The 23687-nt window shown below is 40.0% G+C and overlaps 1 protein-coding gene across 1 annotated transcript in view; it reads right to left on the minus strand.

Moving 5' to 3' along the window:
• LOC137912918 (adhesion G protein-coupled receptor B3-like) overlaps positions 1-17591 on the minus strand; it is a gene marked incomplete at its 3' end in the record, with an annotated part of 94939 nt that extends 77348 nt beyond the window's left edge. Inside the window, exon 1 of the mRNA XM_068757046.1 lies at positions 16838-17591. Coding sequence (XP_068613147.1) covers positions 16838-17591 — 754 coding nt within the window. The remainder of the gene's footprint in view (positions 1-16837) is intronic.
• Between the last annotated feature and the right edge of the window lie 6096 nt (positions 17592-23687).

A 23687-nucleotide genomic window follows, 5' to 3' on the forward strand; every position in this document is an offset into this window, starting at 1 on the left:
TGGTGTTGCACATCTGACAACCTGCAACAATGGACACACACCAACAAGAGGACATTTCTTTTTAGCACTGTTCTCATCCAAAAATGCTGTGAGGCATTGAAGCTGTTTTGCAGATGAATTTAATACGAAATTGACAGAGGGCATTTTTTAGGACAGGGACCAATAAAGTGCAGGCTAAATATCCAAACATGCTTTCTCCTCAAGGTCAAAAAAACAAAACAAAAAACATTGACTCTCGATTAACAAATTTGGCCTTGGGGAGTAACGTACACACGGGAATTTGTTATGTGTGTTGTGTGTACATATATCACAAGAGGGCCCTCCAAACAGTTTCTTGACATTAATTGGGAAATGCAATTGATCTGGAATATAAAAAAAAAACACATTATATGATAGTGAGACATGTACAAAAAAAGAATTCAAGGCTATCATTGCTGAGAGGAAGATTCATCAGCCCCTTTGAATCAGAATCAGATAAATTATATTTTAAGAAAAACTAAATACAATAAGAAAGGCTTGGTTAAGAAAGTGAATTTTTGAATAGCATCCATCCATCCATTTTTTTGTAGACAAGATGACCTAAATCATCGTTTCGCCAGCCTATAATCCACCTTGTGGGTCACGAGTGTTGGGTGGAGCCTATACCAGCTGGCTACGGGCAAAAGCCATGATATTTTCTCATATCAGTGCCCCGTGATGAGCTGGCATCTTGTCCGGGGTGTACCCACTCTCACGCCAGCTCATCACAGGGCCACACAAAGGACAAACAAACATGTTTTTGGAGTTGGGAGGAGAACCTTGAATCATCTAAACATTGAAAATGTTTTTGAGTTGCTGTCTCTTCTCGGTGCAACCAAAATGGCCATGGTGCAATATTATTTCACTGCGAAGTAGCAGATTTCAAACAATAATCTTTAATACTTGTACCTGCAATGTCCACATTTGTCTTGACATGATGTTCATGTGTTTGTTTGTTTCAGTGTCACTGATATAATGATCCGCACTACAGTAACATCCACACTTCCACTTGCCTACTCTGTCAAAATACCTCCTGGCATAATATCCAGATTGTCAAATGCATTTCAGAGTGGTTCGCTGAGCTCAGCAAGACCCGAAGGAACATTTCTGATGTTATTTAATCACAGTATTACCTCAGCAAGAGCAAGTAGGTAAGTGTGTGGAGACATGCAAGCCATAGAGGCTGCAATGGATGGAATCCGGCTCAATTCTCACTATATCTGTTTAAATATGAATATCTGTAAACATATGTAAACATACATGAGTTGATTTTAACATTGTTGTAAGGATTCTGAGGCATGGTCTCAGATGCCATCAGTGCTGCAGGGTTTTGTTGGAGGTAACTGTCAATGAAACATACCTGCACTGATTCTAAAGCCATAAATATGACCATGTCACACAGTAAGAGCTTTATCATAATGTTAACATTAACCATTGGCTCTCATCATTAGCCATGATATTTCCTCATATCAGTGCCCCGTGATGAGCTGGCATCTTGTCCGGGGTGTACCCACTCTCTTGCCCGTAGTCAACTGGGAAACACCCTAGACCCGTAAGGTGGCTAAGAGCCTGGAGGTGAGACGATTGAGGTTGCATGGCAAGTCCAACCTTTCCAGAGCTCAAGGTGACATAATTTAGTGAGTTTTGTTCAATTAACAATCCCAAAATATATTGATTAGCAGAGATACAGTATGTAATAGAGAAAAACCGTAAATCTTGTTTTAGAATCTTGAATGAACATATAGTTTTTCATTTAAATAATATCTCCAATAATTAATCGACTATCTGAACTGCCGTTAATTAATATTCGGTGGACTGATTAAAAAAAGATTATTTGAGTAATCAATTGATAGAAGAATAGTTTCAAAACAAGCTATTTATTATTCCATTCATTTAAACTGTTGAACAGTAGAAGTAACTTTGTAATTGCTTGAATGATTGCGATCTTGCATATATCTCTGAAAAACATTAATATTTGAATACATGACACTTTCAAAATTAACCGGCAAAAATATCTATTTACTGATTGAAGATGTTGTGGAATAATAGGTTTCTGAATAGGAGATGATTCTATCTCTGTTTTAATTATTTTCTGTTTCTTTGTTTCAATTACATATTTTTGATTCATAGTTTGCATCAAAAGGAGGGTGAAATTCACCTTAAGGACTTAACAACAAGGCCCAATTGATGGAGCCTAAACAGAGTCGCTTAGACAAAGACACTTTTGAGCAAGGTGCTGTGATAAGTGTGGACGCTGGGCTAAATAGTCCCAAACTCACCCTGACCTCTGCTGCTTATTGTTCAGGACACAGATAACAAAATCACATGTCTCTTTGGTCAAAGATGCGAGGCATTGATGACCTTAGAGCTGTTGTTTACACTTTACAGCCACATCGCCAAGGTGCAATGTAATTTCCAAAGTGAAAGACAAAAGGCAATACCAGGAGCCTGTGTGTTATTACGAAAATGTATTCAGGGCCTTATCACTTATCGAGAGCCATTCGGAGAAAAATTGTCTACGCTGCATCTCTTTACACCCCCAAAGAACAATGTTTTCAAAATCCTTAGATTTAACTTGCACATCAGTGTTTATCTGTCCTCTCTCTGAAAGAGCAAAGCATTTCCCCCCTTCCTCCAATCGTCACCTCAAATCGGAGAAGAAAGCTGCAACAATTAATGCAGTAACTGTTGAGACAATATCACAACAGTTGAGGCTTGGACGCAACATGCAGAGGCACCAGGACAAAACATTCTGCCGGGCACAGAGCTCTCTAACAGGAGGATCTCAGCTCCAAAACACCTGCTAAATGAGAGCTTTAAATCACTGCCTGAGACGACCGGAGGGTATAGTTGTTTTCATATGAATGTGCCCATAGGGGGGCAACCTAAAGAGCTATTCCAGATGTTGATGCCTGGAGAAACCCAAAGTGCCTCCATCGCTGCTTAGTAACCAAGTATAGTTGTGACTGCCCCTCATTTTTCAGACATATATATCTTTTTTGTCGAGTGAAAATGTTGTTTGTCCAAAAAATGTATGTGAATGAATGAAAAATCCCCATCCATTGTTTTTTCTGGTTTAAAGGGTACATGTCTGACATCCATTATGTGAAATACGATGAAATATTTAGTTTCGTGGTTGCCCAATTATCCATTTAAAGCAAACATGGACTCATTCGTCTCTTTACGTCATGATATGCATAACAACTAAAGGAAAATAGGTGAGTTTGGAGTATTACCCAAAACATAAAGCAAAAAGTTTGTTTGGCATTGTCAAGGCTGAAAAGTAGAACTGTGTTGGATACTACTCTTTTTTATGTACCAGCAAGTCTAAGCGCTAACAATACAAAAAAGAAAAATATAAGGCAGAAAGAAAGTTTATATTCATATTGTGATTCTAACCTTGAATATTTCCCTTTATCTGTTCTTCTGGACAAAAGTCCTCTGCAAAATAAATGTTTTCATTTCTACAGGTTTTGATATAAGTGCAAGTTCACCTTTCCTATTCATTCCTGAGGTTGCATTTGCTTTATTAAGAGAGGATTGGGGAATGTGTAGCAACTGTGCATCCTTCATCTTGAACTACAATTAAAGAGACTGTACTATTTCACTCACTGGATGATAATGCCTTTACTAAAATGGTTTCCTTGGATACCATTTGCACACGTGCATGTAACTGTTTGACCTTTCACCATTATAAAGTCTAGTAATTCCAAATGTAATTATTTTTAATTTGCAATAAAACTTTTCAAAAAATCTACTTAATAAAAAAAATATTAGTTACAGCAATGATTAGTATATCAATAAAACACAAACACACACACGCACACACATCAGCTGAGGACATGACCTCTTTTTTATAAACGGACGTATCAAAGAGACAAAATCAAAGGCTTGCAGAACTGCCTCAGACAGAGAGATAATCTATTATGTGTCCTTCGGAAACAAAGGTGTCTTTGAATGCACCAAATCAAACACAAAATCGATTATGACCTGAGCGCACAATTTACATAGCAGTCATGTTAGTTTTTCATCATATGCCGAGTGGCAAACATTGAGCACAAGACAGCAAAACTGGAGGAAAGAGAATCAGTTTTTATAAATGTTGGATAAATAGAATATCAAATCAAACCAACATTTTCCTTTTGATTTTGTCAGCAGATGATCAAATGAATGCAGATCAGCAGCTGGCGAATGAAAGAGATGTCAAATCCCTATAATCAACAATTAGTCATCAGTTATTGTGTCAAGGTGCCGTGCCTATTGGAGATGAATACTTGACTTGAAACAACATGGTTATAGTTATCTATAGTCAAAGCTGTGCCTCGTATTAGGAGGAACATTGATGTTGGCATCATATGCTTGTTAAACCTCTTGCATCTTCCAGTCATGGGTAAACATTTTACAGGACAGCAAAGAACAGATGGAGATTTTTATGAAACCAGTTCTTGTCTTCAACAGGTGAATCCAGAATTAAAGTCTCATTTGATACTGCAATGTCAGAATACAGTATAATGCACAGGCTTTATTCACATAAAAGTCAGCTCTTCGTCGTGATTAAGGTTTGATTTTCCTCCAAGCAACCATTGAACTGTGGACATTCTTTACATCAAAATGAAGACGTGAAGTGACACAAACCTGAGCTCCTGTAGACTTTCTGGGAAGGTATTATGTGATCTATGAAAATATGATTGACATACCTTCTCAAAATATCACTTGAATATTTGTTTCTATATTTCAGATAGGCTGTAGTTTCTTTTGTTGTGGGATCTATTTGCAGAAACATTTAATTTCACACCAGATGCCATAAAGTAAAGAACCTAAAACTCAACTGATGCTCTACTGAGACAGAGCCGGTCGGGGCAGTCTGGAACCTGCTGTGGTGCGTGACTATTGATTCAGCAATTTCAGGCTGTCTTCTGAGTGCCTCTGATTTATCTGCCACATTTCATGATTACTCCTGTTTTTGTAAGCCTTTTCTCTTCCATATGATGCCACAGAGAACATCTAGCTATCTGATGTGTCTTCTGTATTTGACAGAAAATATATGTAGGTTTCCCTGCAGCATGATTTGACCAAGTTGGGGGAGAGTGATTTGCACATTTTGCTGGGATTAAAGACCCCACACTAATGCAGCCATTGAGAGTATATTAGGAAGGCGTATGCAACACATTCTCAATGATATAAACAAAAAAAAAACCTAGTTCTTCACTTGACTATTTGCAGCTTGCTGCTAAATTTATACTGGAAAACAAAGAGCCTGTCCTTTCAGGGACAAACAAAGCATGCCTTGTTTGTTCAAGTAGGGATAAATGAGCTACATTCACATCCAGGTCCAAAAACAAAGCACCCGACTCTGATGCTGGAGGCCATGGTTTGTTATCACTAACATTTAATGCTGGTTTCCTTCAGCCAAAGCATTAATCTTCTAAAACGACAACTAGACCACTCTTGCTGCTAACGCCACACACTGAGACTGATTTTTGTCTCGTTGTGTCTAATGATGCAACGACTATGTTTGTCCTGGAGGAAATATATCCAAGCAATCAGTGAATTGCAGTGAAATTTGATACAGACATTCATTATCCCCAGAAGATGAACCCTGCCGAAGCCTGTGACTCCTGTTCTTTATAAACATCAACATAACAAACAAATGAGATGAGCGGGATGAGGATATTGGGATGATTTCAAGGAATATCTAACACATGATATTAAGAAATAGGACTGAAAGTAATTTGTGAATTTTCATATTTCTTGCCTGAAAACAGACCTGTGTATCCTGTTTGAGAGCAGGATGTTAAAATAAGAATTAAAAATGCAAAACAAATGGATGTTACATGGAATTAACTGTGACATATAAATATAACTCCAACTGAGTGACCAAGTATCCAAATAACTATTTACAGTAGGATTTTAAACATAGTTACCAAGTGGAATTAATTATAGGTTCTAGTATTTTACAATTATTGCAGGGGAAGAGTCAAATAGAATCAGTCAGGAGAAGAAGACTATGGAGGACAGAGTGCTGTAAACAAGCTGCGAATCTGGCACAAGATTGTTGCAGTTCTAATTTCTGGTTCTTATTCCATATTATATAATACTTTACTTCCCCAGACAGTGAGCGGAGAGGAATAACCTCACATGCTGCATGGAACCATGCACAAGCAAATGTCAGCCATCACAGTGATGGCCGTTGCTGTAATATGCTATCATGGCTTTGTAAAGCATTTCTGCTGCGCCTCCTTCAGAGTTCTGAATTCATAATTAACAGCTGTACTCCTTAATTAAAGAACAGCTGAAAAACAAAGGTTGCCAAAAAGTCCTGCGCTTGATTTCAGCTAAGTGGCTGTTTCAACAGCAGTAATCAAGCAGCACACTGGAGTGATTTGTAACCGTGTTCTTCAGTTCTGTAGAACCCAAAAACTTTAGTGCTTGAATAAACCATGTCAATACGGCAAAGCAGCAGAAAGGCTTGTATACGTTGTGTTTTATGTCTTCTGTCTTTCACTCTATCTGTACCGTTACAGGTGAGATCTATTTCACATCAAACTTAGTTAATACGACTTTATAAACTTTATACTTGCCATTTGTAAAAAAAACAACAACAGTTGTGCTGCTGTATGAAAAGTCCCCCCTTTATATACAATATGAATAATGCACCTTTCCTGTAACAAAAGCGTTTTGCCAAAATCCTAACATGATTAGATAAACATTTTAATGTTCGTAAGTCCTATTTTGGATGATGTAATTCTTGTGGTCTTACTATATTTACTGTTTTTCATCTTCACTCATCCTTAGTTGTTTACGGTTGTGTTTTTACATCAAAGTGAAAGCCTTCAATTTTGTTCTTTTTTTTTTACATCCTCATTACTTCTAGTGTATTCTAATTTAAGAAGAAAAAACCCTGCAAATACAGATCTACTAGAAAAGAGGGCACTGAATAAAAATGTGTGCGGTAGACCTGGACATAAAAATAGATAAAAGTCAGTCTGGATTTTCCTGAATCTGACAAACCAGTCTGGATTCCCTTCATTGTGATGTAAGGATAAAGTATTTGTTTAATCCATACAATCTTGGATTAAAGGAACACCATGTGAATTTTTGAATATTCACCTTCACCTTTATCTCGTGTGCTTGAGATAACTGACTAAATGAAATATTCTGTTTTAATTTCTTAAGTACTACAGTATTTAGGTTCCTGAAGAAATTAACTACATTATATTGTTTCTCACTGGTTAAGTATGCATGCTGGCCTAGATCACAGCATAACATGTGAGTTTAAAGGCAGCATCAATTACAGCTACATGAGGACACTTGCCATTCTCTGCAGAGAGACTGCCAGTGGGAGCAGTTATGGAAGCCCCTTGAGGACAGAAATTTGATTTTTGCTTCCACTTTACCACATAGACAGTGTCTTTGAGTGACAGAGTCATTTGCCAGGTTTTGTGGGTGGATGTTTATGCAAATGCCGCTCCTCTGTGGGCTGAAATAGCCATGGCGGTGACAGGCCAAATCTAACTGGGTTGAAATGCAGGAACATGCAACTGAGAGCCTGAAAGCAGCGCATCATTTACATTAACGTCTGTAGCCTCGCACAGCAGGGGCTGGATGAATATGTACCACTTTATCCAAGGCCGCATAAAAGTTAGAATATGCTGTTTTGTGCCTATTTAATAAAAAAAAAGAAAAAACATTTTTGCAGAAATGTTCCAGTCATCTGACAGCATTCATCCACAGCAAGAGCTCAAAAGACACAAATTTCAGAAGTGAGTAAATCAGTAACGGACTGACATGAATGTTTCCTTAGAAGGATGAATGAGCTTGCACTGAAAGGTTTAGGATTCTTAATGAATTCGCCATATAAGAATCACTATTGTCATTGTCCAGACTTGTTTTTTATAATGAGTTGGATCCATTTTTTCTGCTGTCACTCAAGGATACCAGACAGTCATTCAACATTCTGTTGTAGTTGAATTGAATGGAAACAAGTTCATAGTGTTCCCTCTTTTCTCATATGCAATATAATTTTATTTTATTTTAATTAAGAAAATCAAAAATGATGCCAATGCTTACTACTGAATTATGCATATGACGGTGGTGAAAGAAAATCTAATTTGTATAATAAGAAGATGAGACAGTCTTCTTCATCTACAGAGACTCATTATTGTGTTTGCATTCACATAGAAACCTTTTTGAGGTCAAAGGAAATACGAGCACAATGGTGGTGATTCCTTTGATTTACAAGGCTCAGTTATCTTTAACTCATAAATTGCAAAATAGACACTGGAAGCTGTAACGTCAAAGCGAAACATGTAATTACATATGGAAATGTTTCACGATGAGCATGTGTTGGTGGTGTTGGTGATGAAACGGCACAGTGGGAGATTTTGACAAAGAAAAAAATCACTTTCATGCAATGCACAAGTTAGGGCAAAACAATGACTCGCATGAGTGTGACAACAATGAGATGGCCAAGTTCTTTCCAATGGTCTTCAGTTTAAATTGCAAGATGTGAAGGCCTAACTGTCTCTTTTAATTAAATTAAACCCTAATCTAAATTCCGATCATTAACCTAATCTAACAAGCTTCAAGAAAACCTGCCAAGCAGTTAATGTGCAATTAAAAAAATATGCTGAAAAAAGCCCTTTATTGGAATAGTAAAAAAAGTTCCTAAACACATGCCCCAGTCTTCCACCCAGTTTCATCAACACAAATGGTTCAAGACCTCCTCCCACACACATGTGCGTGTGTTTGTGTTATAGTGGTGGTGGATAAACATCAGAAGACAGCGGACTGTGTTGTTAAAATAAAAATTGTTGTCTTGCTCACCCGGGCGGTGTGGTGTCTCCTTCAAGCTCGGTTCCTCTGCCAGAGGCTTCAGGGTTCTAGCAGGATCGTAGCTGTCCCTAAGACGCCAATCTTCTGGACGGAGATGTCGGACGTTGTTCCTGGTATCTGCTGGAGCCGTTCACCCAGCTTGGGTGTTACTGCCCCCAGTGCCCCGTTCACTATACTGGCACCCCTGTTGCCTTCACTGCCCACATTTTCTCCAGCTCTTCCTTCAGTCCTTGGTATTTCTCAATCTTTTCGTGTTCTTTCTTCCTGATGTTGCTATCGCTCGGGATTGCTACACCTATCGCTACCGCTGTCTTCTGAAGTTTATCCATCACCACTATGTCAGGCTGGTTGGCCGTCACCAGTTTGTCCGTCTGGATCTGAAAGTCCCACAGGATCTTGGCTTGATTGTCCTCGACCACCTTTGGAGGTGTCTTCCATCTTGGCTCTGGGGCCTCCAGTCCGTACTAGGTACAGATGTTCCTGTACACTATGCCCGCAGCCTGGTTATGTTCATGTATGCCTTGCCTGCCAGCATCTTACACCCTGTTGTGATGTGCTGCACTCTCTCAGGAGCTTCTTTGCACAGCCTGCACCTGGGATCCTGTCTGGTGTGGGAGACCCCGGCCTCTATTGATCTTGTGTTTAGGGCCTGCCATGATTAGTGCCTCTGTGCCATCTTTCGGTCCTGCCTTTTCCATTTTCTTGATGTACTCTTGGAGGGATGCAGCTTCCTCCTGGATAGTGGCCTTGATCCACCGTTCATTGTAAGGAAATATATATATTATCAGCTTTATGTCTAAGCTGCACACATCTGACGGATATATGAGCATATAAACCCAGCATTGTTTGGAATTCATTGCAGGAAACATACATACAGGTGAGAAATGCATTGTAATAAATCATACACTCATGTTTCATTGTGGCTTAGGCAGCGCTACGGAGGGGTGCACCTGCCTTACAACAGAGAATTAAACCCTGCATTACATAAGCCATTGTTCTGGTTGTGATTCATGCTGTAAGATGAGAGACGACAGTGTTAGAGTTTTTATTATAATTCAATCTATTGAAGGATGCAAAGTTAAAAACGTAGGTGGTGCAGATGGGGACAGTGCAGTTCTACGTCTTTCTTCTATTTTGCTTTAATGTGTAATTTTCAATGGTGTGCTGTAAATTAACATCAGCTACATTTACTCAAGACACCTATGTTATGTATAAACGTGAAATACCTGCTCGCTCCATTATATTTAATATAATTACATTTAAATAATATTTTATATATTTAGGGAATATTACTCTACTGTTCTGTGCTCTTCAGACATTCATTTATTCAAAATGATAAATAGTTACATTTTGAAAATGAGCTCAAACTTAATCAATTATGACCTAAATTATGACATATCGGGTATAGGATAAAAGAAGATCATAATTTAGAACAGTTTGACTCACATGTACAATTTTACTACACTATTAGAGATATGTTAAATAAATAATACTGACATCCTTTAACTTTATTTAGATTCAAATTTGTCAGGGTTATGCATTTGATAGTTTTATTTGATCATTTGCGTTCCGGGTATTTCCCTTCATTCATTCTGTTCTCTCTCTTTCAGCAGTGGGAGTGGCGGAGGACAGGTTGGCAGAGCGGAGCAGACACACCTGTGATTCATCTTCCCATAATCCGACTGCTTTAAAATCACTGCTCACCCGATCGCCGCTCACCGGATTATGCTTAGTCTCTTGTGCCGTCCCCGTGCCATGATTCTTGTGTTTTGCTCCGTGATGCCAGTCTCCGCCAAGGTTAGGTGCCTTTTTTTGTATATTTATCTCGACTGTGATTTTTGGTTGACATTTTTGGTTTTTGGACTTCCAGTCTGTCCCCTCTCAGAGTCATTCATTATTAAAGACTTTTAAACTGTTTTTCGTGCCTCTCCACATTTTGGGCTCCTGATTCCTGCTTGTTCCTAATCGGAACCTAACAAAATTAGCTCTCAAAAATCTGACTTTATTTAATTCAGAAATTAACATAACAAATGTGCATTTGAGAGACATAAAAAAAAAAATAGAAAAGTATTTTATTAGTGCAGTTTTTTTTTACAATACAGTCAACAATACTTGTACTATCGATAAAGCTTGCTGTGTTTGAAAGCCATTAATTAAGTAAATTATTTTAAAATACTATTTCAGATTTTGCTCCAGCCTCACATCGATGAATTGCCTTGTCTGTAGTTCAACAGACTGGGGAGGGCTATCACTGCGAGTTTGTCACACAGCAGAAACGGAGCTCTTAGTAATAAATCCATGCAAAATGAACCTCAGTAAATCACGTTATCTGCATCTGAATCTCTTTTTTATTTTATCACCAGTCCTCAAGCCGATGCTGTTTGTTTCAGACCCCATATTTTGCTCGAGGAAGTTAATTGGGAAGAACGGATTTTTAGGGGCTTTTATGATGCAATTAACAGAAAGTGTCATTTGATATTATACATGACAGCAGAAGCACAAGTTTTATCTTCTTAATCCGTTAACTTGCATTGATGTGCAAAATAAAAACCATATCAGGCCTCCTGTGGTAGTTCCATTTGCATCATAATGTTGTAATAGCTGGAAAACTGTGATATTTCTTGGTCCAAACAGCCAATTTGCATCCATGTGTGACAGAACGAGTGGATTAAACTGAACTCTAAACATGGCAGCAGTTTCTGTGATGTTATGCCTGTGTAATATGACAGTCACATCATACCTTCATGATTTTTTAAACCCCCAGGAATGGACCTGGGCCATTTGAAGTGTGTTGGCAGTTTTCTTTTAATTTAAATAAATGTATAATAAAGACATGATCATGTTAGTTTGGTCTCCAATTATTTTACGAGGGCTCTAGGACTTCAGTCATACAAGCAGAACACCGGTTGGCCGGCTGAAGCCAAGGGCAGTGAGCACATCTCGCTTATATAGGCACACATTCTTTGGTTCTTGGAACAGCAGGCAGGTGTTTATACAAGGGAAATTCTAAGTAACAATGTGGGAGGAAGTCATAATTTCTAAGTGTCAAACACGGAGATGCAGTCCAGAACTGTTTATCACAAAAAATCTGCGGCACACAAAGGTTTTTCGTTGAAGTGTGAATGGGAACCTCTGCAGACAGTTATTGTCCTACTAACCGTCCCTGTAGATCAAAGTTACTTAACATTGTTTAATCACCACTTAATGATTACTTGATTGCTCTTGCATTTATCAATTTATATAATTGTCATTATGCTTAGTAATTATTCTATTGCCAATACAGAAGAATACACCGTTTACATATGTATTTTTTACCTCTGCACAGAAAAGAACTCGCTCACATCCAGACTCCATTATCTTATCCTGACAATCACATTCTTGCATATTCTGATTTAATTTTGACCTCATTTTAGCATTTTTGGGGAAACTGAAGCTGTGTAATTGATTTAAGCATTAAATTTAATAGCTCTCAACTCTGCACCATTCTTTTTTTAATAGGCAAAATTTAATACGCACTTATTGAAGAAAGGAAGATAGCTGGCACTTTCACACTGATTCTTCAGGGTCGTGTATTCTATCACTCTCTTCGTGTTGACCTTGTCATTCAGCAGCAACTTTCGTTTGCATTTTTCAGCAGAGTTGCCTCGGAAAATTGAATTTAGAAAAAAGAAAAGACACAGAAGATAATTATAAAACCCAACCACTTTGCATGGGAATGATATTTACAGAGGCTACAAGGTAGAATAATTTAACGTGGGATTTTAGGGGGGGTAAGACAAGATAGACAAATAATGAATGTCTAAGATAAAACAAACATATTCTGAGCTGTTAAGATGAACTCTTTCCTTCACTGAATTGGAACTAAAATGGCCTCCAAGTGTACTGAACAATGGGGCCGAGTATAATGCAGTGTGACTACTGAGTGACTTGACTGAGATCCAAAGTGAATAAAAGGCCTCACTATGTGCAGCAGCGAGGCTGAGCTGCTGCAGTGCTCAGAACGTTGGAGGGTGACAGTGCATTAGAACGCTTCACACACATTTCATTTGCCAATATAATCCTATTGCCATTTGCCACATGGCACATGGGTTATGTCATCACAAAGTGTAATGATCAGATACACATCTGTAGTTTCACAAATATTTGTCTGAGTTCAGGCTCTTTCTTGGATAAATGATTTGTGTTGCAAATAGGTTTTGTATTCTTGCCCCGCTTTGTCAACTTCATGGGGGCCAACTTGAAAAATTATTCTATAATGCTGGATAATTGGAATAAAGAAAATATATTTATATCGTATTTTTAATTATGTATTAGTGCATGTTAAATCAATTCAAGTTTGTTTTTAAGTGAAAAATGAAGGAACAGGACTCAAATCTGTAACGTCACAGTTTTCTCTGACCTACTTCTTATACTAACAATGAATTTAGAAGCCCGCCCTTTAAATACTTTGCGATTTATGTAGCGTTATCGGGTCTGAAATGAATTACATATACTTATCTCCAGCAAGTGTCTTACTGTCACTGTCACAATGTGTCATCTTTCTCTATTATTAACTCCAAGTCGATGACAACTTGGAAAATAGGAAGCGTGGCCAGAAATGAGTTATTGGAGATATCTGACAGAATGACAATAATGTTTGCACAAAACAACACCTTCCTCATAATAAAAGAAATAACTTAGCAAAATACTTTTCAGTGGCGATATTAGAGAGAACATAGAGTTTTATTTTACACTCTTTCGTAGCAATATTGAAAGTAAGTCCACTTTTTGAGGCTCCATTTACACTGAATCCCTTGAAAGACATAAGGAAAGTACTTTTTACTTAAATGAAAAAAAAATATATTTAAACATGATCCTTCAAAAAGACAAGCAAGTTCAAACTCCCAGAGTTAGATACAAAACATCATCATGCTTACTTCCCAGAGCCAAGCACATTTTTTGGATGATGTGAAGAGTACATTCTGAGTTTAAGGATTATAAAATATAATCGGCATAGGATTTTGGAGGGAAAGGGCTGGCATCTCTGTGAGAGCATACGCTAAAATCTCTGCTTGTGGTTATGTGCATGGTGACTTAATGCCTCTTCATGCCCTTGATAAATCTATTCAAATTAAATGCACCAGGGAAATTAACATTTGTGACAGCGTAGAGAATCAGTAAAACATTTACTTTGCCTAAACAGTTGTTTTCATTTGTGTACCTTAAAAGCGCCGGCTGGAGCCAATCTGAGTTTATATTAGGCTGAAAATAACCGGAACGCATCTCAAGTACATCACGGTGCTGACGCACAGCCATTCGGTCACGTGGGCACCTCAGAGTCATCGGCCCACTTGACTTACATGTGTGGGACGTGCGAGGAAAGCCACGCATACACAAAACACAAACAATGAAGTCTGCTTTGCTGTGAGTACCACTGTGTCGCCACGTTTGGCAACTTCGATTCATGAAATCCTTGAATTTGATCAAAATGCAACTGCATGAATGTCTCATCTGAGCAGTTTACGATGTCGTTGTGTCACTGCGGTTGTCAAGATGCCACGATCGCAAAGATTGAGGCCTGTCTCTTTGTCTAAACAATTGCCTTAAATAGTCAAGGGCTTGAACTTTTAAATGCTGTTTGTGTCAGTCAGTGTCAGACCCTGACGGGGCCTTTCAGTGGCTTGGCCACACTTTACAACCTCACGCCTTGCTTCTTTTGATCGTCTGAAGCCATCCTCTACAGGAACTCAAAAGATCAAACGCGCCAGATTTTATCAAATGGAGCCCTTGTCGACGGTTAGTAATGCTTTGGTCTTCATAGGCAACACCCACTCTGTATCACCAGGATGCCGCAAGAGACACTGTGCTCTTTTAAAACCCAGCGGTGACCCCCCCCCCCGCCGCGTTATCCAGATGTAAACGGATTTATTCAAACCCCCCATCAACTGACCCTATAAATAGAAGCTTGTGGAAAATCTTCTGAGAGAAGGGGGGGGGAGAAATAAGCTGTACTCTTAAACTGTCATTAACATCCTGATAGAAAAATGTCAAATGTTATAAAGGATTGTAGAACTTTCTGTAAAAATAATCAAAGCTATATTCCTAGTGATATTTATTATTCGGATATGGAATTAAATTAAATGGTGACATTATGGAGTTCAGTCATACGTCTGCCTTCGGACCGTGTGATACAGCAACACTCAGCAGGAGTAAAACAAACTGAATTACTGCAATCCAAGTGCACCTGCTCTTATTGATTAGAAAACTGCCACCTGTTCTCCACATTACTCTTAGATAGCTATCCTTATTTTCCCTAAAAAAATAAAAATAAAGGTTGGTTCATAATTTTTGTTCAGTAAGTCATGATGAATGCCCCTCCTCTGTGTCTCAGCGTAAATGCGCCTCACCTCTAAAATATACAGCATATTCCTTTGGGTCTTTCCCTCCTTGCTCTGTATCGAGAAGTGCCCCGGTTGTAATTGAAAAAGCTACACAAATGTGTGAGCTGCTCGAACCCCCCCCTGCTGCATGGTGACACTTATAAACAGAAGCAGTTTGACCTGAACGTAAGCATTTACTAACTGATGAGGGTTCGCCACAGCAAATCAACCTTCTCCACTTCACCCTGTCCTTTGCATCATCCTCCCCAACACCAGCTACTCTCATGTCCTCCCTCACTACGTCCATGTATCTTCTCCTGGGTCGACCTCTAGCCCTGTTCCCTGGTAGTTCCATCCTCAGCATCCTTCTACTGATATAGTCCCCGTCTCTCCTCTGGACATGTCCAAACAATCGAAGTCTGTCCTCTCTCACCTTGTCTCCAAAATGTCTAACCCTCACTGTCCCGCTTATTGCCTCATTTCTAAACCATCCAACCTGGTCGCGCCCAAGGAGAACCTCAGCATCTTCATCTCCACCACTTCTAGCTCCAGCTCCTGTCTTTTCCTCAGCGTCTCTAAGCCGTACATCATGGATGACCTCACCACTGTCTTGCAGACCTTTCCCTTCATCCTCGCTGACACTCTCCTATCACATAACACACCTGATACTTTCTTCCCCCCGTTCCAGCCTGCCTGCACATGATTCTTCACTTCCTTTCCACATTCTCCATCACTCTGCACTGTTGACCCGAGGTACCTGAAGTCATCCACCTTCTTTACGTCTATTCCTTGTAACCTCACTGCCCCCCCCTGGGACCTTCTTATTTACCACTCATGTACTCTGTTTTACTTTATGTGCAGGAGTTACATGTATGCATTTAATCCCAGGCATCAAGTGTAGCTTCAAGCAGGTCTACTTGTAATGCACATCTTCTCTTTACTACACATAAATGATTGCTCAATTCAAACAAACTGTGAAATGTGTCGTATTCCTCTGGCTAAGTAGCACCCTCGTATAGTAGAACAGCCGTGAACACTGGGATTAATGATCAGTTGCTGCAGATTTGAGCGATTGCTAAACTCTGAAATCAGTCATTTTCACAAATTTAAAAAGTTGCATTGTATGAGCAACATGACCCAGTGTGATATAACTATGCCCATGAGCCCAGGCATTCACCCCATATCACACAGATGATATCCACATTGGCTTTGAGTGGGTGACACTGTATAACATACAGATCATATATTTGTGTCTGCAGCCATTTTATCCTGGTTCTGATGTCAAAAAAAAACTAAGAAAAAAAAACAAAACAGCCATTTTAAATTCACACCAATGACGTGGCATTTTGAATTCAGTCTAACTGAATGAAAGCCTCCTCGGAGGTTTGGTTTTTGTGCCGCTGCGAACTTTACTACACCCAACTCCTCTGGCAGTTGACACATTTGTGGGCCAACTACCGTCTATTCAACTATGTGTGCTCTTTGTTTCATGGGCCATCGCACTTCAAACATGCAATCAGGGCAGAGAAAGGGAGTGATTGACATGCACATTTGACTGACATTACACAGTAATCCATATAGTACTTCTATTTAAGCAGAGAGGAGGAAGATGACGTGATACTCACCTTCTTTAGGGGGCCGCTTCACTTCTGCACTCAGATTGCAGATCTGCCCAGCTTGTAGCTGTGGTGACAAGCAGCCTTCCGTTTGTGGATTTAAGGGTAAAACCACATTGTTGAGCAGGAGCATACTCTCCGATTCTCCATCACCTAAGTGCTGAGGACATGTGCATTTTGTGTACACAATCCCACACGTCTCCACCGTCCCTTTCTCCAATTTCAGGCAGTTTTCCAGCCACGCACATAGGACTTGACACCCAAACTGGCTGGGGCTCGCCTTATTCAACACCAAAAACTCCACGATCGACTTCTCCTCCTCATCGAGCTTCTGTGGCATCAATCCATTGTAATCGTATGGGAAAACTCTTCGTAGTTGAACGAAATTCTTGTCATACAGCAAAAATACATAAATATTCTTGGAGTCGCACAGGTACACTATAGACTCATTGACTTTCAGCAACTCGTTGATCTTTTCGTGTGAGTAATGATCAAACTGATAAGCAAGCAAAGAGTATTCGGAGCAGCTCAAGTCTTGCTTGTATAGCTTCAGGTAGATGCTGTATTTGGTTGGGTCTGGGTTCTCCAGCGTCCATGTACAGTTTGTGTAGTTCTTGGGAAACATTTCAGTCACCGAATATGATCCATAAATGACCCCCTTGACCAGAGTGGAACACCAATAATCTTGGGCACCAGTTAATCCAAACATAACCAGAAGATAGGTGGAAAATATATAAATCAACAGGTTTCGAACAGCCTTCATCCTATGTCATTTGGCCTGAAAGGAGAGATGGAGAGATGGAGAGAATAACACAAGTGATTTATATTTAAACCAAGGGACACAGGAAGCATGATAGATGAGCTTCATGCATGTATTGTGAGGTAATACCAAGAGGTTGGGGAGATGGGAATAAACAAAAAAATATGACACATTGGCCTCAGCATCCCCATCCTGCGGTCGTTATTCCTATATTTCGTGCAAACATTGCCACCTTGTGGTTGTTTCAGCTGTTATTTATTTATTTATGCATTGTTTTTTTAGTGGAGGTGGGTGCAATAATGTGAGTCATTTAGTCAGAATTAGATTGTATTTGATATGTTAGAATCCTTGGGGATGTTCACGTGCAGATTAGAATATCTAAGGCAAACGGGGGAAGCTGGATCAGTCCGTGCGGATTTCACGAGTTTATGGGGACGCTCGAGAATCTCGCATCTTTCTTTCTCCAATTATTATTGTTTCTTCGTGATTTGATCTGTTTCCTCACACGGCACGTAGATAATATGAGGAAGACGAATTCCTGCTGAAAATGTCTGTCCTCCTCGCCTCCCGCGCGTCTTTGCAACACGACCTGCACGTCTCCGAAATTCAGGGCTTGACATATTTGACAATGCAATTTGACAGAGCCAGCGTGTGAGTGTGTGTGTCTATGTGCCATTGCGCTTGCACGCGCGCCTGTGTGTGTGTGTGAGAGAGAGAGCGAGAGCGAGCGAGAGAATGGGTGAGAGAGAGAGAGAGAGAATTCAATGCGATGTCCTGATTGCTTTAATCCTACAGGCAATGCAGCTGTGAGCAGTGTCACAGCACAACGTGCGTATGTACGTGCGCGCCCTAAAACTGTGTGTGCGCGTGTGTGGGGGCGTTAATTTCCCAAGTAAACTGCATATAGACATCATCCAGATTCTATACATGTGCATGTTCCTAACTTATTCCCCTCTGGGTGGTGAAAGCTGCGCTCCTCGCCGCATTATAGGATAATAAAACGTGTTACATAAAGATCTTTAGAAGCAGCGACGGGTAAAAAGCTTCTGGTCGCAGGGAATCCGAGGGATTTCTCTAGATTCATGCCCAAGACCTTAAAAATAAAAGGAAAATCAGTATTCTGGAGACGAGAAACTGCTCTTCAAGAGATGCTGATTTTTGCTGCCGGTGCTTTTCGAAGCAATTTCGTCTCGAGGGGACATTAGAATCTGGAGACTGTCTAAATCTCATGCGGTGGCGGCTGAACGCGCAGTGGTTTAAAGTGATTTCTGCCTCTTAGAGAGATCGACACTTAAAAAAAAATCGTCTATTAAGCATCACCCTGGAAAAAATACGAGGGGACGGAAGCTTCAAAGGCATCACGTTGAACAGACACGGTAAAAAGGGGATGGTAAACTTTGACTGACAGGTGAATTCTCTCTCGCTCCATGTATTAATAATGACACCAATAATATTTACAATAATAACAATAACCTTACCTTACACTGCGGAAGCTATGGCTATTTTTCCAACATACTTGGCCACATCCTTTATAAATAAATTCTGCAGCCTTCCAATGAATCGATGCTCCCCATTCCTGGCAATAGAAGTCCGCGGCGCAACAAGATGGTTCAATGAATGAAAATAAAATGCGTTACACTCCAGGCTGCCCGCTCATATCCCCCCGTCTTCCTCTTCTTCTTCTGGGTTTTTCCCATCAAAACGGAGCGCAACAACACACACCAGCCAGCGAGAGAGAGAGAGCGAGGGGGAGAGAGAGAGAGAGAGAGAGGTTAGAAAACCGAGACACACAAAGAGTCGGAATAATTCTTGGAGTGATGAAAAGAAGATAACAATTCTTACAGTATGACCATGAAAAATAATTCGGCTGAATCCACGTCGCTGTTCCCACGACAGACTTCTGTTTTCTCCCGCAAGTCGCGCACCCTCCCTCTGAAAAAAGCGGGGAGGGGAGAAAAAAAAAAGATCTGTAGTGGGTGGATGTAAAATGTTGTGGAGGCTTGTGAGTTACAACAGAGAGAGAAATAGACGCGCTTTGCTCGGTGCTTGCAGAGCTCCGGGAGCAGCAGGCTGCAATATCACGTCACGCAGTCAGCCGCTCAGAGAGCGCACGCACGTACGCGTCTTAGTGCCGCTGCGTCTGGAACCGCCAATACTTTCTTCCCTGCCCTCCTCCTTTCTTCCTTTCTTTCTTTCTCCACCGATGCCTATACTTAATGCGATTCTAAAGAGCCCCACCCCCCCCCCCCCCCCCCAACCCCCTAAACTGGACCCTCTCAGTTGCGCACAGACCACGCCGGGCTTTGCTGCCGCACGTCTCCAACACAGGAATATCATTTCATGGACTTTTATTTTCTTTCTTTTGTGAGGGGAAATGGAAGTGCATGAGAAAGAGATGGGGCATCCTTACAGCCCGTGTGACCTATCAGAGGAGAGCTGGTGTGTTTCCTCATTTTTGGCTTCCTCTCCTGATGGGCGACCACCGCTGTTTGGGTTTCTTCACTGGAGGGTGCAGGCTCTCCTGATCCTCGGCTTCATGCTGCTGGAAGAACAAATGCTTATGGGGCAACGTGTGTTCTAAAGTTCTTGCACTTTATGAGGTGCAGACCTGTTTAGTGTTTATTTTTGCCCACTTGCCATACTCTAATGAAGGTAGGAAGAAAAATGCATTTACTTGACAGGCTAAAAGAAACCTGTCAGCTTCAGCATTGATTTCCCTCCCATTCCTTGCCCTGACATTCAAAAAGACATTCCTTTCACAACCAAGAGTCTATTAAATCCACTAATCTCGGATCTTTAGTCGGTCACTGACAATACTGCACCAGTCGTGTCACATCCTTCACTGCCTGCTGGTTGAATTCACGGGAAGAATGGAAACATGATGGACATATGGGGAGTTACACAGTCACCAGAATTGCCTGTTGATTGCACAGCCTTCCCTTTAGGGAATGTGGGTGTCTTTGTTCACGTGAAGGCTCAATTTTATCAGGTGCAAATAAAGCATCAGATTCACAATTATAGTTTTACGATTTTGAGTGAGAAATTCATGTGTATGACCTTCACACATGTGGGAGGTCCACATTTAGAAATATATGCGTATACAAAAGGCAGGCATGACGCTGCTTAATTCAGATCAAAACACGATTTGACTCTATAAAAGTACTTTTTTATTTTTGCTTTTGGAAGGCTGGGCCAGCTGCACAACTCATTTTGCTGTACGCAGTTTACTCTCATTAGCCGGGCCATGTTTTTCCGGCCTTGACTGAATTTGCTCCATCTGAGCAGATGCTGCAATGAAGAGCCTGTTTGTTTGTTTATTTCCTAGAAGTTTCACTGTAAACTGTTTTGAGCCAGCCATCCCAAAGAATGCTCCAGAATATCAGTATCCGCCACAGCAGTGTAATAATCTGAAGGAACATGTCTATTTCCCTAACATCCTGTTCCAAGCAATGTTTACAACATTGTTAATCTGTTGCCAAACTTTTAAAGGAGATTGGAGTCATTCAGCACAGTTGGTCGTCATGGCCTGTTACAGCGGTAGCTTTCTAATTCCGGTCTTCCCCTGGCAGCCAGTGGAACATCAGGGGTGACCTCGAGCCAGCCCACTTACCATGGCCATAATGAAGACTTTGGTGCTGCGGGAGCTTTTGGCTCAGTAAGCCGATAGGTGGGAAAAATTCATGCAAAGCCTTATTGAACAGTGAAAACCCTAAGAATATCTCCACTGACTATTGGGGAGGCCAATTGCCAAGATTTAGAAATGCTGCCATCAGTCTCCCATGCAAAGATGTCTCCAGAATCTAAATGGCACCCTTCATGCATGCTTTGGAATGGTTGCAAGTAGTTTAACAGATAAAGTTCATGTGGAAATGTGTCAGCTATAAGGTGGAATGGTGTGCGTAGCAGTGCAATGGCAGTGTGATGTCTCGTGTAAAATATTTAATCCCTGCGATGAATAAGATGATTCAAATGACATCACATGGTCTGTCCAAGGGACAGCATGTTTGAATCAAGAATAGTGAGGTATAATTATGGACAATTATCACTATAGATAGATTAATATGTTTCAGATATTCTGAAATATCTTTATGGCATGTCTTTCTCAGAGTTTACTCGAGGCACACACAACAAATCGATTGATCCTTTGCTTGAATCCCTAAAAGAAGTGATGTTATTTCTCATCAAATAGCAGTTGTAGAGTCTCCTATTATTCTGTCAACTGAAGAATCTGTTTGAGCACATAAATTTAGAATTATTCATGACCCCATATAAAGTAATAAAGTATAGTGCCATTACTGCCTGCTACTGCTACAAGTGTATGCGTGGGATATGTGTGTGGAAAACAGTCTGTTTGATATAATGGCAGTCAAACAGTGTACTCGCTCGCGTCCATGACAAAATATGATGCAACGTGATAAGCACCAGTCTATTGATCATGTGTAAAACATTGGTTTATTGGCTCTAACCCACCATTGTGAATCATTATGGCATAACTGCTCTAAGAATATATGAACCTCATTCTGATAGAAAAAGAATGATTGCTATTCTTTGTAGTTAGCGGTGCATGCAGGCAGTGCAGACCCCTCAACACGAGCAGGCAGACAAGGGAGATTTTCCTCACAGCAGTCAAATGCATTCAGACTCAGCCAGCACCAGGTAGTCCACATGTTACATTTGTCAGAAGACACAATAATGGGCTCCTCTCTGTGCTAATCACTGCTGGATGAGTTATTGGAAAACTCCAGACGAGCACATCTGAAAGCCATTTTCCATGAGGTACTGAATTATTGTGTTTTTCCCCAACTGTAGTTGAATAAATTGGTATTCCAGTGAATGGTATCTTTCTTTAATAGTCAGATCCGAGGCTGTGTTGTTATCATTAAAGCGATGCTCTTATTTTTTTCTCCTTCCAACACATTGCACTGCAGAAGCGTGCATCTGCCCAACTGTATGTACGAACGATTAATGCATAAATAGAACTTGTGTATTTAAAGTGGCATTTTAATGTTTTTTGTCAACAAAATCATGGTGGCTTCATAAATGGAAATTTGAATATAAAACAAAATTAAATTATAAATTGTCATAATATGCTATACACCGGCTTGTATATTCTGAAGGCTGTTCCTTTGGTGCAGCTTTGCATATTTAAATATAGATAAATTGATAAAGATAACATAGAAAGTTAACAATGTTCCCTCAACATAGAGTTGTGTTGAATTTATTAATTCAATGACTGTTCCTCCAGCATCTCCATGAAGCTGAGATCAGTTGAAATGTCTCCACAACTGGTTAGAGAATTCACAGGTGAACAGTGACCTCAGACAGTTTTTAAATCTCTGGTAATCCACTGACCTCACATACAGGGATATCATCAGATTACATTTTATGCTATATATGATAACTAAATGTTAAACGGATTATGCTTTTGTTTACAAGCAAATTTCTAAACGAATTGCATTCCCATCAACCTGTATATTTTATGCATTTAAAACAGTGTTAACAATGTTAGCATGATAAGTCTACAAAACAAAGATAGTGAAGATCAGCACAGATATCAACAAACACTGTGAGTATGACTGCGTATACTCACACAAACTATTTGCATTATGGATTCCTGCTTACAGTAATGTATTTCATGCATCACGTCAATTTGATGTCACTATCAGCGTATGCAGGCTTGGGTCTTACAGTTCGATTCAATCACTACACTAATGATGTGCTACTTTATTAACAAATGAAAGTGTGGCCACTTCTCTTGCATCCCTTCATGGGCTGTTTTCCATTTTCTTTTCATATTTCATTAAAAACTGTAGCCGATATTGCAGTGTACCGATGCTGAGATGAGGTTAAGTGCTGAGGGCCATTCTTGCAGTTCTTCCTGTATGGCATACAAATGAGTGCAAAGGGAAATGTACATTTACTGTATGATGCAATCAATGACTGTCAAAAAGTGTTCGACTCCCAGGTAATCCTTGCAAGCCAAATGCGTTACGAACCAAAATGTTTTTTTTTTTGCTAGCAACATCATTTTTTTTATTTTACGATAAAGCTTAAAAAGGTTCACACACATTTCTAAAAATGACATTAATATTGTTAATC

The sequence above is a fragment of the Brachionichthys hirsutus genome, unplaced genomic scaffold (assembly GCF_040956055.1).
Source record: "Brachionichthys hirsutus isolate HB-005 unplaced genomic scaffold, CSIRO-AGI_Bhir_v1 contig_797, whole genome shotgun sequence".
Classification (NCBI taxonomy): domain Eukaryota; kingdom Metazoa; phylum Chordata; class Actinopteri; order Lophiiformes; family Brachionichthyidae; genus Brachionichthys; species Brachionichthys hirsutus.